At 48.6% G+C, this 13,391-nt stretch overlaps 1 protein-coding gene across 1 annotated transcript in view; it reads right to left on the reverse strand.

Moving 5' to 3' along the window:
* Positions 1–13,391, reverse strand: part of UFL1 (UFM1 specific ligase 1) — a 156,730-nt gene that overhangs the window by 29,556 nt on the left and 113,783 nt on the right. The window contains exons 14-16 of the mRNA XM_075340109.1: positions 9,159–9,325; positions 3,736–3,866; positions 1,733–1,813 (exon numbers count right to left, since the gene is read on the reverse strand). Of these exons, the coding sequence (XP_075196224.1) occupies positions 1,733–1,813; positions 3,736–3,866; positions 9,159–9,325 (379 nt within the window). The remainder of the gene's footprint in view (positions 1–1,732; positions 1,814–3,735; positions 3,867–9,158; positions 9,326–13,391) is intronic.

Consider the following 13,391-nt stretch of genomic DNA (forward strand, 5'->3'; position numbering starts at 1 on the left):
GCTCACCAGGGGGTGTATAAGCTCAGGGGGAGGAGCTACACTTTTAAGTGTAGTACTTTGTGTGTCCCCCGGAGGTAGAAGCTAAACACCCATGGTCTGGGTCTCCCAAAGGAACGATAAAGAAAGTATAAGATGTTATTTTGACAACTAGGAAAACATCTGTCAAACACACACAAAAAAACCCAAACAAAATAATCACTATTGCTTTTGCAAAATGTAAGAGCATAAATCACAGTGGGTATTATCAGTGTGGTGACCTACGTACATAACAGAGATGTAGACCACAGTTTACGTTTCAAACACTATAGTTGTGTGATGAAGAACCAACATCACATTAGGCCAATTCAGATCAATGGGATGTCGGTGCAATGAGAGCAAGACCGGTCCTTCAGAGCGAGAGACTTACTAACTACTCTCCACTCTTGCCAAAAGACGAGGATCCTGGAAAGAGGACTCCCCAATGTTCTCTAATAGAGTACGTGAGAACTCTAAACTGATCAAGCCCTTTAAGAGGGATGATCATTATTTTTAAATGATCCATGACAAATATTTTTATTTTTTGTTTAAATAAAACTAAATGCTGGGAGTAAGGCTATGTGTGCACGCTGCGTTCTGATTTGACAAATAAACTGCAGCGTATTGACAACTGTAAACACTGCGTTTGACAAAAAAAAAGCATCCAAAACAAATGCATTTTGGATGTATTTTTGACAGTGTGGACCCACTCGTCTCTGCTACTTCCCTACATCCCCATAGAGCAAGGCTGGCTGTGAGACAGAGCCGCTCAATCAGAATGAACTCGGATGAATTTCACCCAACTTCATTGTCATCGCACTGATCTGTCTATCTGTCGTGGCCTGAGTGACTGAAGTGAGCCGCGCGATCAGTGGTGCCGTCACTCAGGTTACCCGCGGCCAGCTGGAGTCCTCCACCTGAGACCGCAAATCATCTGAGTGAGGACGCCGCTGATTGCGTGGCTCACTTCAGTCACTCAGGCGACTTGTTGTCACAGTTGGAGGATCTAGCTGTTGCCACCAGCGGGTAACTCGAGTGACGTCATCGCTGATAGCGCGACTCACTTAAGTTGCTGTGTGGAGCTGACAGAGAGCGGTCGTGGTCTGTGGCCGCTTCCGATGTAGCAGCGCTGAAAGCGTCGTGAGACCTCATGTGGATTACGTCGACCTGGATGGGTGTTTGGGAATTAATTGGGAATTGGTTGCAGTGAGACAGCTGTCACTCAGTGTAGGGGTTCGTCTGAATGCAACCAATCATAGGCGCTGGTAGGCGGGGGAAGCAGTGAATACGAGATGGCCTAATGGGGGGCCAGCATTTTCAAAAGAGAAGCCGCCTGAGCTTTATGACAGCTGTGCAGCGCCACGCCAGTGATCGGTGTGTGAGAGAGAGAGAGAGAGAGAGACCAACACAGACAGGGAGAGAGAGAGACCAACAAACAGAGAGAGAGCGAGAGAGTGGGTGGAAAACGCAACCAAAACGCACTGAAGAAGTGACATGCTGCTTTTTTAAGCATCAATTTTGTCAAATATTTGGCATCCAAAACGCTGCCTAAAAAAAACCCAACATGCGCATGGAATTTGCTGACTTCTCATAGACTTTGCTGGGGAAGCACAACGCATGCATTTTGACAATGACACAGTGCAGTTTTAAATGCAGCCAACACGCAGAAAAAAATACAAAGTTGCACTTAGCCTAAATGTGATGAATGCCGATTTACCTTGCCAGACAATGAACTGTTCAGCTTTGCCAATGGGCCTTTTGCTTCTTCCTGGAACTTATTTAACATCTTTTTCCTAACCTGAGGAGAGAAAAGAATACCGAATAAACTAAACAAACAATGAACAACTTGTCTGTAGAGTTTTAAAAGTGAGTTTGATAATCAGAAGTCTTCATCCCTATTTTGAGTTTCAGTTGTTGTGTCAAACTTTTATAACAGTCTTTCGGATCTGCATTTACATGGCGGATAACGAGGAGTCAATATGTGCCTGACCCGATGACACCCGGCATTGTGGGGCGAGAAATATTAAAAAGAAAAAAAAGAAGGTCTCCTTCCAAAAACTAACTCAGCCAGGGATGTCATTTCAGAGGCCTGAGAAGTCACAGTATACAATGCCTATAATGGATGAGGGTTTTTGCGATTTACCGATGGGATGGGTAAGTTTGGTGTCTATAAGAAGTTATAGAAGTGGTTGATATCAGTGTGAACACAAGCAATTGTGTAATATATCTTATCAGGCAAATCTGCTTCTTTCTCCTCCTGGACTGATTTTTCCCTCTCAGTTTATGGATAAATGACAATTTCCCATTATTGAGTTAGGAGATGACAGTTGCTGCACATACGTTTCTATAGAGGTGGGAGCTGCTACAGGCAGACACACAGGGCCCAGTTTATCAAAAGCCATAAGCTTCTTCATGAACCTGAGGCGTCAGATGAGTGATGTTCCCCTCAGTGGGCGCCTCGCCACAAATCCTACTCCAGTAGCGGGTAGGCATGAATTTTATAAGTGCCACTGGCCATACCCTGCCTACTTTGTCAGAGCTGACCTAAAACAACGTGACAATGCTAAAAATCGCTACATTTTAGCACAGCCTCAAATTCTGCGACTTTACAAAGGTTTTTAAGCCAGAATACTGGCGTTAAAGCGTTTGTTCACTACTTATACATTGATGACCTATCCTTAGGCTAGGTCATGAATGTCTGATCAGCTGAGGTCTGACACCCGGCACCCCGCCGATCAGATATTGCCAATGCAGCGGCGGCAGCAGGCTCAGTTCTGGAGCTGCCCAGTCTTCTCATAGCAGCCGCGGTCAGGTACTGCACATCCGCCTCTTATTAGTTTGAATGGGAGGCTATCAGAAGACCCTGGACGATCAGACATTGAACACTTGTCCTGAGGATGTTTATAGAATGGACAACCTCTTTAAACGTTTGATGATTTGGGCCCAGAGATTCTAATGCAAATTCTCCTGAAACAACAGTTACATTTCTGTACAGAAATTTATGAGCACCAACTGGCATCTCCTATCACTGAAGGCAGATTTTACCCATGAATAGAGAATTTTGAGAATGAAAGCTCATTCCAGGAAGAGACAGAAGCAGATTTTTCTGATGAGATAGATTACAGTTAAAAAATAAGTAAAAAAATAAATGGAAATCCAATTTCTTCCTACAGGGATGTTGTTAGGGGTTCATTACTGCCCATCTGTTGAAGAGAGTGGAGGACAATATATCAGGTCTACGTGACAATGGATGGATCTATTGTGTATACTGGCACAAAGACGGCTCTATACAGTTGGAACAAGCTTTAACATCTGGAGGCGCTGCTCATTAGAGTGTGCTAACTTTACCGTAAAGCATAACCTCTACTTAATTAAAATTCTGCTTAGTTATCAATACCTATGTCCTCTCTGAATGATTGGACATGACAGGACTATTGTCTACTATCTACATTAGGTGATACAATAGATCTTATATTACTCTGATATCTATTCCTATACCACTTTGGCTTGTCAGTAACAATAAGGGGCTTTTGGATTCCTTTCTGTCCACCATCATGTCCTTCCATACAACATATATTATGGTTGCTCACCTTACTTCCAAGATTTCTTCACCAGGTTGGTGTTTGTTAATTGGCTGTTTTGGTGACAACGTAAATACAGAAATAGATAGGGCGTAACCGTGAGAAATACTAAAATATCTAGAAAACTAAGACAAGGTACCTCACTGGTAATTGTTAAATAGTCTTCCACAGCCATCATTACATCGCCAGCCAGGAAATTGAAGATAAGATTGGTAATATCTGTACACGCGGTCTTCAGCAAATGTTTGGCGAGATTGTTTTGCGTTTCATCTGCAAATCACAGAAATCCTTTTTATATATGGCAAGAAATACAAATATAAGGCATGTTTATGTCTCCTGAATATGACACCTATTGGATCGTTTTCTGCATGCTTTATCAAGAGGACACAAAAGATTTTACTTAAAATATAATATATGACAATGCCGAAGTTACAGCAACAAGGCTTGTATATAAGCTTCTTACTTTACAGAGATATTGCCAGATTCCAAGTGGCATTTAATATGGCTGCACTTCCATTTGTCATTGAAAAATGTCAATGTCTCTACAAGCTGGGAGAATAAGTAGGATGTAGAATCTATAACCACATAAGCTATCCAGGAATTTAATGAATAGATAAAACAAAGCCCCGATCAAAACATCCGCTGATCAGTCTACTGCTTGGTTGTGACTCCTGACATTAGATGTGTCCTCTGGTGGTGAAATCTTGCATGTGCGAGACAACGCTCACAGGCGCAATCTATTCAAATAACGATAAGGCCTCATTTAGACGTCCGTAACTTTACGCAGTGACGAAGGGAATTTTGTTACTTACCGTAAATTCCTTTTCTTCTAGCTCTTATTGGGAGACCCAGACGATTGGGGTATAGCTACTGCCCTCCGGAGGCCACACAAAGCACTACACTAAAAAGTGCAAGGCCCCTCCCCCTCTGGCTATACCCCCCCGTGGTATCACGGGTTCTCCAGTTTTAGTGCCAAAGCAAGAAGGAGGAAGCCAATAACTGGTTTAAACAAATTAACTCCGAATAACGTCGGAGAACTGAAAAACCGTTCAACATGAACAACATGTGTACCCGCAAACAACCAAGAAATCCCGAAGGACAACAGGGCGGGTGCTGGGTCTCCCAATAAGAGCTAGAAGAAAAGGAATTTACGGTAAGTAACAAAATTCCCTTCTTCTTCAGCGCTCTATTGGGAGACCCAGACGATTGGGACGTCCAAAAGCTGTCCCTGGGTGGGTAAAGAGATACCTCATGTTAGAGCTGCAAAACAGCCCTCCCCTACGGGGATGTCACTGCCGCCTGCAGGACTCTTCTACCTAAGCTGGCATCCGCCGAAGCATAGGTATGCACCTGATAATGTTTGGTGAAAGTGTGCAGACTCGACCAGGTAGCTGCCTGGCACACCTGTTGAGCCGAAGCCTGGTGTCGTAGCGCCCAGGACGCACTCACGGCTCTGGTTGAATGGGCTTTCAGCCCTGAAAGAACCGGAAGCCCTGCAAAACGGTAGGCTTCCAGAATTGGTTCTTTGATCCATCGAGCCAGGGTGGCTTTAGAAGCCTGCAACCTCTTGCGCGTACCAGCGACAAGGGCATCGGAACGGCGTACGGGCGCCGTGCGTGAAATGTAGATTCTGAGTGCTCTCACCAGATCTAGCAAACGTAAATCATTCTCATACCGGTGAACCGGATGAGTGCAAAAGGACGGTAAGGAGATATCCTGATTAAGATGAAACGAGGATACTACCTTAGGGAGAAACTCCGGAATGATGCGCAGCACTACCTTGTCCTGGTGAAACACCAGGAAGGGAGCCTTGGATGACAGAGCTGCCAGCTCAGACACTCGCCGAAGCGATGTGATCGCAACGAGAAACGCCACCTTCTGTGACAGGCGAGAAAAGGAAACTTCCTTCAGAGGCTCGAAAGGCGGCTTCTGGAGAGCAACTAGAACCCTGTTCAGATCCCATGGATCCAACGGCCGCTTGTACGGGGGTACGATATGACCAACCCCCTGCGGGAACGTGCGCACCTTAGAAAGACGTGCTAGACGCTTCTGAAAAAACACGGATAGTGCTGAGACTTGCCCTTTGAGGGAGTCTAGCGACAAGCCCTTTTCTAACTCCTATTGTAGGAAGGAAAGAAAGATAGGCAATGCAAATGGCCAGGGAGACACTCCCTGAGTAGAGCACCAGATTAAGAAAACCTTCCACGTTCTGTGGTAGATCTTAGCAGACGTGGGCTTCCTAGCCTGTCTCATGGTGGCAACGACCCCTTGGGATAATCCTGAAGACGCTAGGATCCAGGACACACAAGCCACACAGTCAGGTTCAGGGCCGCAGAATTCCGATGGAGAAAACGGCCCTTGAGACAGTAAGTCTGGTCGGTCTGGTAGTGACCCCGGTCGGCCGACCGTGAGATGCCACAGATCCGGGTACCACGATCTCCTCGGCCAGTCTGGTGCGACGAGTATGACGCGGCTGCAATCGGATCTGATTTTTGCGCAGTACTCTGGGCAAGAGTGCCAGAGGTGGAAACACATATGTGAGCCGGAACTGCGACCAATCTTGCACTAAGGCGTCTGCCGCCAGAGCTCTGTGATCGCGCGATCGTGCCATAAATGCCGGGACCTTGTTGGTGTGCCGAGACGCCATTAGGTCGACGTCCGGCCCCCCCCCCAGCGGCAACAGATTTCCTGAAACACGTCCGGGTGAAGGGACCATTCCCCCGCGTCCATGCCCTGGCGACTGAGGAAGCCTGCTTCCCAGTTTTCTACGCCCGGGATGTGAACTGCGGATATGGTGGATGCTGTGTCCTCCACCCACATGAGGATTCGCCGGACTTCCTGGAAGGCTGCTGACTGCGTGTCCCTCCTTGGTGGTTGATGTATGCCACCGCTGTGGAGATGTCCGACTGGATTCGGATCTGCTCCCTTCTAGCCACTTTTGGAAAGCTAATAGGGTAAGATACCCTGCCCCGATTTCCAGCACATCGAACTGAAGGGTGGACTCCTGCTGAGTCCACGTCCCCTGAGCCATGTGGCGGAGACAAACTGCTCCCCACCCTGACAGACTCGTATCTGTCGTGACCACTGCCCAGGATGGGGGCTATGGCAATGAGGTGGGAATAAGCCACTATTGCAGAGAGTCCTCGGCCGTCAGGGAAAGGGAGACTTCCCGTCCAGGGAGGTTGACTGCCCATCCCATTGGCGGAGAATGTCCCATTGCCGTTGGCGCAGATGAAACTGCGCAAAGAGAACTGCCTCGATGGCTGCCACCATCTTCCTTAGGAAGTGCATGAGGCGCCTTAAGGGGTGCGACTGGCCTTGAAGGAGAGACTGCACCTCTGTCTGCAGTGAACGCTGCTGGTTCAGCGGAAGCTTCACTATGGCTGATAGAGTATGAAACTCCATGCCGAGATACGTTAGTGATTGAGTCGGAGACAGATTTGACCTTGCCAAATTGATGATCCACCCGAAAGTCTGGAGAGTCTCCCGCGTAACATTCAGGCTGCGTTGGCATGCCTCGAGGGAGGTTGCTTTGACGAGTAGATCGTCCAAGTACGGAATCACCGGGTGTCCGTGAGAGTGCAAGACTGCTACCACTGCTGCCATGACCTTGGTGCCCACCCGTGGGGCTGTCGCCAGACTGAATGGCAGAGCTACGAACAGAAGATGTTCGTCTCCTATCACAAAACGTAGAAAACGTTGGTGCTCCGTAGCAATTGGCACGTGGAGATAGGCATCTTTGATGTCTGTTGAGGCAAGGAAGTCTCCTCGAGACATTGAGGCAATGACGGATCGGAGGGATCCCATCCGGAACCGCCTGGCGTTCGCATGCTCGTTGAGCAGTTTCAGAACCAGAACAGGACGGAAGGAACCGTCCATTTTTGGAGCCACAAAGAGATTGGAGTACAAACCCTCGCCCTCGTTCCTGAGGGGGGACAGGGATCACCACTCCTTCTGCTCTTAGAGCGTCCACCGCCTGCAGCAGGGCATCTGCTCGGTGGAGGGGTGGGGCCGTTCTGAAGAATGGAGTCGGAGGACGAGAACAGAACACTGTCCTGTGCACGTGAGCACAATGTCCGTCACCCACCGGTCTGTGACCTGTGGCAGCTAAATGTCGCCAAAGGCGGGGGAGTCTGCCATCAACCGCGGATGCGGAGAGAGAGAGAGAGAGCTGAGAGTCCTGAGGAGACCGCCTTGGTAGCGGTTCCTCCGACTGCCTTCCTTGGGCGAGATTGAGCCCGGCCGGAATCTGAGCCCCTACTGCCCTCCGAGCTCTGCAGTAATGGCTGCCGGCTTCTTCCCCAGCTCGTGTGAGTAGGGGCGGGCCGTGGGCGTGCCCCCAAGGCAGAGCGGGAATCCGGCGTCCGACAGAGTGCAGTGAGAGGGCTGGAGCATGTAAAAAGGCTCCAGCCCTCGGCGCTGCTGATTGCTCAGCGCCTGTCCCCTTCCCTGAGTGACAGGGAGGGGGCGGGAACGAAGCGGCACTAGGCCGCAGAAGCCGGGGACTGGAGTTATAAGCGCCGCCGCCGTAAAAGCGCGGTCGGCGCCCAGTCCCCGGCGAACTACAAGTCCCAGCCGCGCCGCCGCTCCCGGAGCGTCCGGCGCGGTAGTTCCCAAAACACAAAGTCACTCAGCAAAGCTGCAGTGACTGTAACCCTTTACTGTCCCCGGCGCACTAGCACACCCAGCAAGTCTGGAGTGTGCTGTGCCTGTGTGTACGGGGACACAGAGTACCTGTAATGGTGCAGGGCCATGTCCCTGAACGGTACTCCAGCTCCGTATCCAGCAGGTTCAAATGGGTCTGTGGATGGAGCCCGGCGTCAGAGCTTTGAGGCCGGCAGGATCCCACTTCCACAGAGCCCCTCAGGGGGATGTGGAAGGAAAGCAGCATGTGGGCTCCAGCCTCCGTACCAGCAATAGGTACCTCAACCTTACAACACCATCCAGGGGTGAGAAGGGAGCATGCTGGGGACACTATATGTGTCCTCTTTTCTTCCATCCGAAATAGTCAGCAGCTACTGCTGACTAAAATCTGTGGAGCTATGCGTGGATGTCTGACCTCCTTCGCACACAAAGCTAAAACTGGAGAACCCGTGATACCACGGGGGGGTATAGCCAGAGGGGGAGGGGCCTTGCACTTTTTAGTGTAGTGCTTTGTGTGGCCTCCGGAGGGCAGTAGCTATACCCCAATCGTCTGGGTCTCCCAATAGAGCGCTGAAGAAAAGTGTTTTGGATCCGGTTTTCATCAATGATTTTCACATATGGAAAAATGAATCAATAAATTACAAAGCTCCTCCTACACATTGCAATATTAATCACAATATCAGACACATGCGGATGGCAATGTGTGCTGTGACTGATTTTTCCAATTTTGAGTAGTGATTGGATCAAAATTGGACATTATTTTTTTTTGCAGACTATTCGGTCTATAAAAAACACTGACCAGCTCCATAGACTGTGATGTCTACCCATGATAATACCCACGAAAACCATGGATAGGACACGTACGTGACTCACGGACGTCTGAATGAGGCCTGAAAGGAGCAAAATGAATTGACAGACCTGTAAAAAGTTTGAGCCCCTTTTCAAACAACCGAATGTTGTTATAAAGAGCGGACACTTCTTCTTGGAAGTCCCTCAGAGTTTGTTTTCTGCTGGTTCCTGAAGAGGATGATGTTGATGACATGAAAACAGAGCGCACCACCTCCTGGTAACTTTTAGTAAGGGGTCTGCAAAATATTAGGTTACAAATCCATGCTTAGAATAAGACATATCTTAAGGTACACCACAGTATTTGCACATAACAAGCCCTAGAAGTCTTTCTCCTGAATAGTTGGCCCAGACTAGTTTAGCTATACTGTATTACCTTTGCTATATAACCCCTAAAGGATGAGCCATATGTCATTTTCCTGACTGTATCTTAAGCCCCCATCACATTTAACGACTTACCAGCGATCCCGAAAACGATGTGACCTGATAAGGATCGCTGGTAAGTCGCTGGGAGGTAGCTAGTGAGATGTCACACAGTCAGATCTTAACAACGACGCAGTAACGATCAGCGACCTGTATAACGATCTCGGCGGGCTTTGGCACTGTGTTAGGAGGTCATTGGTAGGCGTCAAACACAGCGATGCATCCTGCCCAGCAAGACATCGCCTTTGAAGAAAATGGTCCGAACCATTCAGCAACGACTAGCGATCTCACAGCAGGGGCCTAATCGCTGGTAGGTGTCACACATAACGAGATCGCTGCTGTGACATGAAAACGGTGATGCAGCAACGATCTCGTTAGCGATCTCGTTGTGTGTGATGGGGCCTTTAGTCTCTGTCTACATGAGGTCTTGATTTTTGTGAAATAAATTGTAGTTGTTTTGAATAATACCGTATTTTTCGGACTATAAGACGCACTTGAGGGATGCATCTTATAAGCCGAATGTAGCTTACTGGGGAGAAGGGGGGGTGCTGCAGAGGTGTCACAGGAGGCAGGGGAGATGCTGTGGGCTGTGCGCACTAGGCTCTGTGGGCTTTGTGGGGTGCTGTGGGCTCTACGAGGCGCTCTGTAAAATGTTTTACACCAATATTTTTTTGCCATTGTTGCAGCTGTACAGCTTGCTTTCTTTATGGTGAGCTGTAATTTGTATTGGTGATGTTGGGGTCCATATGATGGTTTTATCACTTTATATTACATTTTTAGGGAGGAAGAAGGTGACGCGTGGTGACCAAAAACGTAAAATCTAGCATTTCTATATATTTAATCTTCATCGTTTTTACATTTTGGATCAAAATTTTCTGGATGTGGACATGCCAAATATGCTTTTAAATTCTTTATGTTCAAATTGGAAAAAGGAGATAAAAAAAACAGCTTATGTTTATATCTAAGTAATATTTTTACTTTTTTTTGCTAAGGGACTTGAAACTTTGATCACTTTTACTATATACTTCAATGGAATACCCAGTAAAAAAACGGATTTGTGTACTCAAAGTAAAATCGTTTTCGCTTAGCCATCATTGGGGGACACAGGACCATGGGTGTTATGCTGCTCATTCATAGGAGGACACTAAGTAGATGCAAAGATGTTAGCTCCTCCCCTGCAGTATACACCCCCTGGCCCAGCCAGGCTACTTCAGTTTTAGTACACAAGCAGTAGGAGAACAAGTAACAAAAAACGTGAGTGAATACTCCTAACAAAAAAGTACTGAGAAAGAAAAAACTAAGGCCCAACAGGGCAAAAGGGAGGGTGCTGTCCCCCCCAATGATGGCTAAAAGAAAATGATTTTACGGTGAGTACACAAAAATCCGTTTTTCTCGGACGCCTCATTACGGGACACAGGACCATGGGACGTCCTAAAGCAGTCCTTGGATGGATAAACAATAAACAACGCAACCCAAGGACTAGGAACCAGTCCCAGATAGCCAGGAGTGCCTACTGAGATAGGTGCTCCACTATCGTTTGCAGAATTTTCCTACCTAGGTGCGCCTCAGCCGAAGCCTGGGTATGGACTCGGTAATGCTTTGAAACAGTATGTAGGCAAGACCAGGTCGCAGCCTTACACCCCTGTTCCACTGAAGCCTGATGCCTAATGGCCCAAGAGGTGCCAACTGCTTGCGTGGAATGAGTCCGCAGACCAGTAGGAATGGGCTTGAGTTGCAAGCGGTAGACTTCCTGGATCGCAGAGCGAATCCAGCGAGTCAGCATTGCCTATGAAGCTGCCTGTCCTTTCTTAGGCCTTTCAGGAATGACGAACAAGGAGTCCATGTTCCTAAAGGGGCTGTCCTGGATACGCAAGATCTGAGAGCCCTCACAAGGTCTAGCGAATGTAGAGACCTATCCACCCTATGGACTGAGTGTGGACAAAAGGAAGGCAGAACTATGTCCTCGTTCAAATGAAATGGGGAAGTAAGCTTCGGAAGAAAATCTGGAAGGGGGCGTAGAACCACCTTGTCCTGATGAAAGATAAGAAAGGGTTCGCGGCAAGAGAGTGCTGCCAGTTCCAAAACTTGTCTGATGGACGTAATCGCCACTAACAATGTTACCTTCCAGGAGAGAAGAGCAAGAGAAGATTCCTTAAGAGGTTGAAAGGGGGACCTCTGGAGACCGTCCAAAACGAGATTGAGGTCCCATGGGTCCAGCGACCGTTTGTACGGGGGAACTAGATGGGAAACGCCCTGGAGGAAGGTCTTGACTTGAAGACTACAAGCTAGAGGGCATTGATAGAATATTGAGAGATATGAAACCTGCCCCTTAAGGGAGCTGAGGGCCAATCCCTTTTGCAACCTGACTGCAAAAAAAATCAAGAATTTTGGGTATCGCCAGAGGCATAGGTTGGACGTTAGATTCCCTGCACCAGAAAAGGAAAGTTTTCCACGTACGGTGGTAAATACGGGATGAAGGCCGGCTTCCGGGCACAGATCATGGTAGAGATGACCGCGGGAGAGAATCTCGCTGTTAAAGTCCAGGTCTCAATGGCCAGGCCATCCGCTTCAGGCTCTGAAGTTCCAATGGGAAATGGGCCCTTGGGTCAGCAGGTCTGGGATGCTTAAGAGGCGCCATGACCATTTGTACTAATTCGGCGTCGCAGGCGCGCCTGAGCCAGTCCGGTGCTATTAGTATCACCGGGACTCCTCCTGCCTTGATCTTCCTGATTACTCGCGGCAGCAGGGGCAGAGGCGAAAAAGAAGGATTTTTGTGTACTCACCAAAAAATCTCTTTCTCTGAGTCTTCATTGGGGGACACAGGACCATGGGTTATGCTGCTGTCACTAGGAGGCTGACACCAAGTAGACAGAAAAAGTTAGCTCCTCCCCAGCAGTATACACCCTGAGCCGGAGGCGGACTCAAATCAGTTTAGTGCACAAGCAGTAGGAGGAGAACCAAACAACCCTAGATAACACAAGGTAAAAACTATAACCAATTAGTCGTGCACCAGTGGCCTGGGAATATGGTCACTGAGGCAACAGTCAGGTAATATGTAACAAAAAACACAAGCAGGGTGGGTGCTGTGTCCCCCAATGAAGACTCAGAGAAAGAGATTTTACGGTGAGGACACAGGACCATGGGACGTCCAAAAGCAGTCCCTGGGTAGGAAGAGAACCATCACCGGAGATAGGCAGGAAACCGCTTCCTCCTGTCGGGCTTGACCCAGACCTACAAACACCTACCCTGTTACAGGTGTGCTACTGCCGCCCGCAAACCTTACGCCAAGACTGGCCTCTGCCGAAGCTTGGGTGTGAACCTGGTAGAAACCAGTGAAGGTATGCCGACTAGACCAGGTGGCGGCCCGGCGGACATGGTCGGTTGACGTCTGAAGTCCAATCATCCAAGAGGGTCCCCTTGGACGGTAGAATGCGTCGGAGGACCGTCCTTCATACGATAGGCTTCACATATGGCGGAATGGATCCATGTGGCAATCTTGGCCCTGGGCGCCGGCATGCGCCTCCTGGAACCGGGTGGAAGAATGAACTGTCTGTCGGTGTAAACCGAAAAGTGCGGTCCTGAAGCCAAAAACGACTGATGGTTCGTACCAGCTCAGGAACGAACCAGGCCCCTTTCAGGCTGAGAGAAGAGACTAGGACCGAACCCGAAACCCAATCTCCTTATTTGGAAAGAACGGTAAGCTGCCTTGGACAGAAAAAAGGAGGGTTGTGGCCGGAGCACCCCCCTTGTCCTGCTGGAGGACCCGGAAAAAGGGGGGAAAAAACGACAAGAGAGGGCTGTCCGCCCTGATGCCTTTTGTAAAAGAGAGACGGCCACGAGGAGCCCACCTATCAAAACAGGTGGGAGCAGGAAGAACTTGGA

This window comes from Anomaloglossus baeobatrachus, chromosome 3, assembly GCF_048569485.1.
Source record: "Anomaloglossus baeobatrachus isolate aAnoBae1 chromosome 3, aAnoBae1.hap1, whole genome shotgun sequence".
In the NCBI taxonomy this organism is placed as follows: Eukaryota; Metazoa; Chordata; class Amphibia; order Anura; family Aromobatidae; genus Anomaloglossus; species Anomaloglossus baeobatrachus.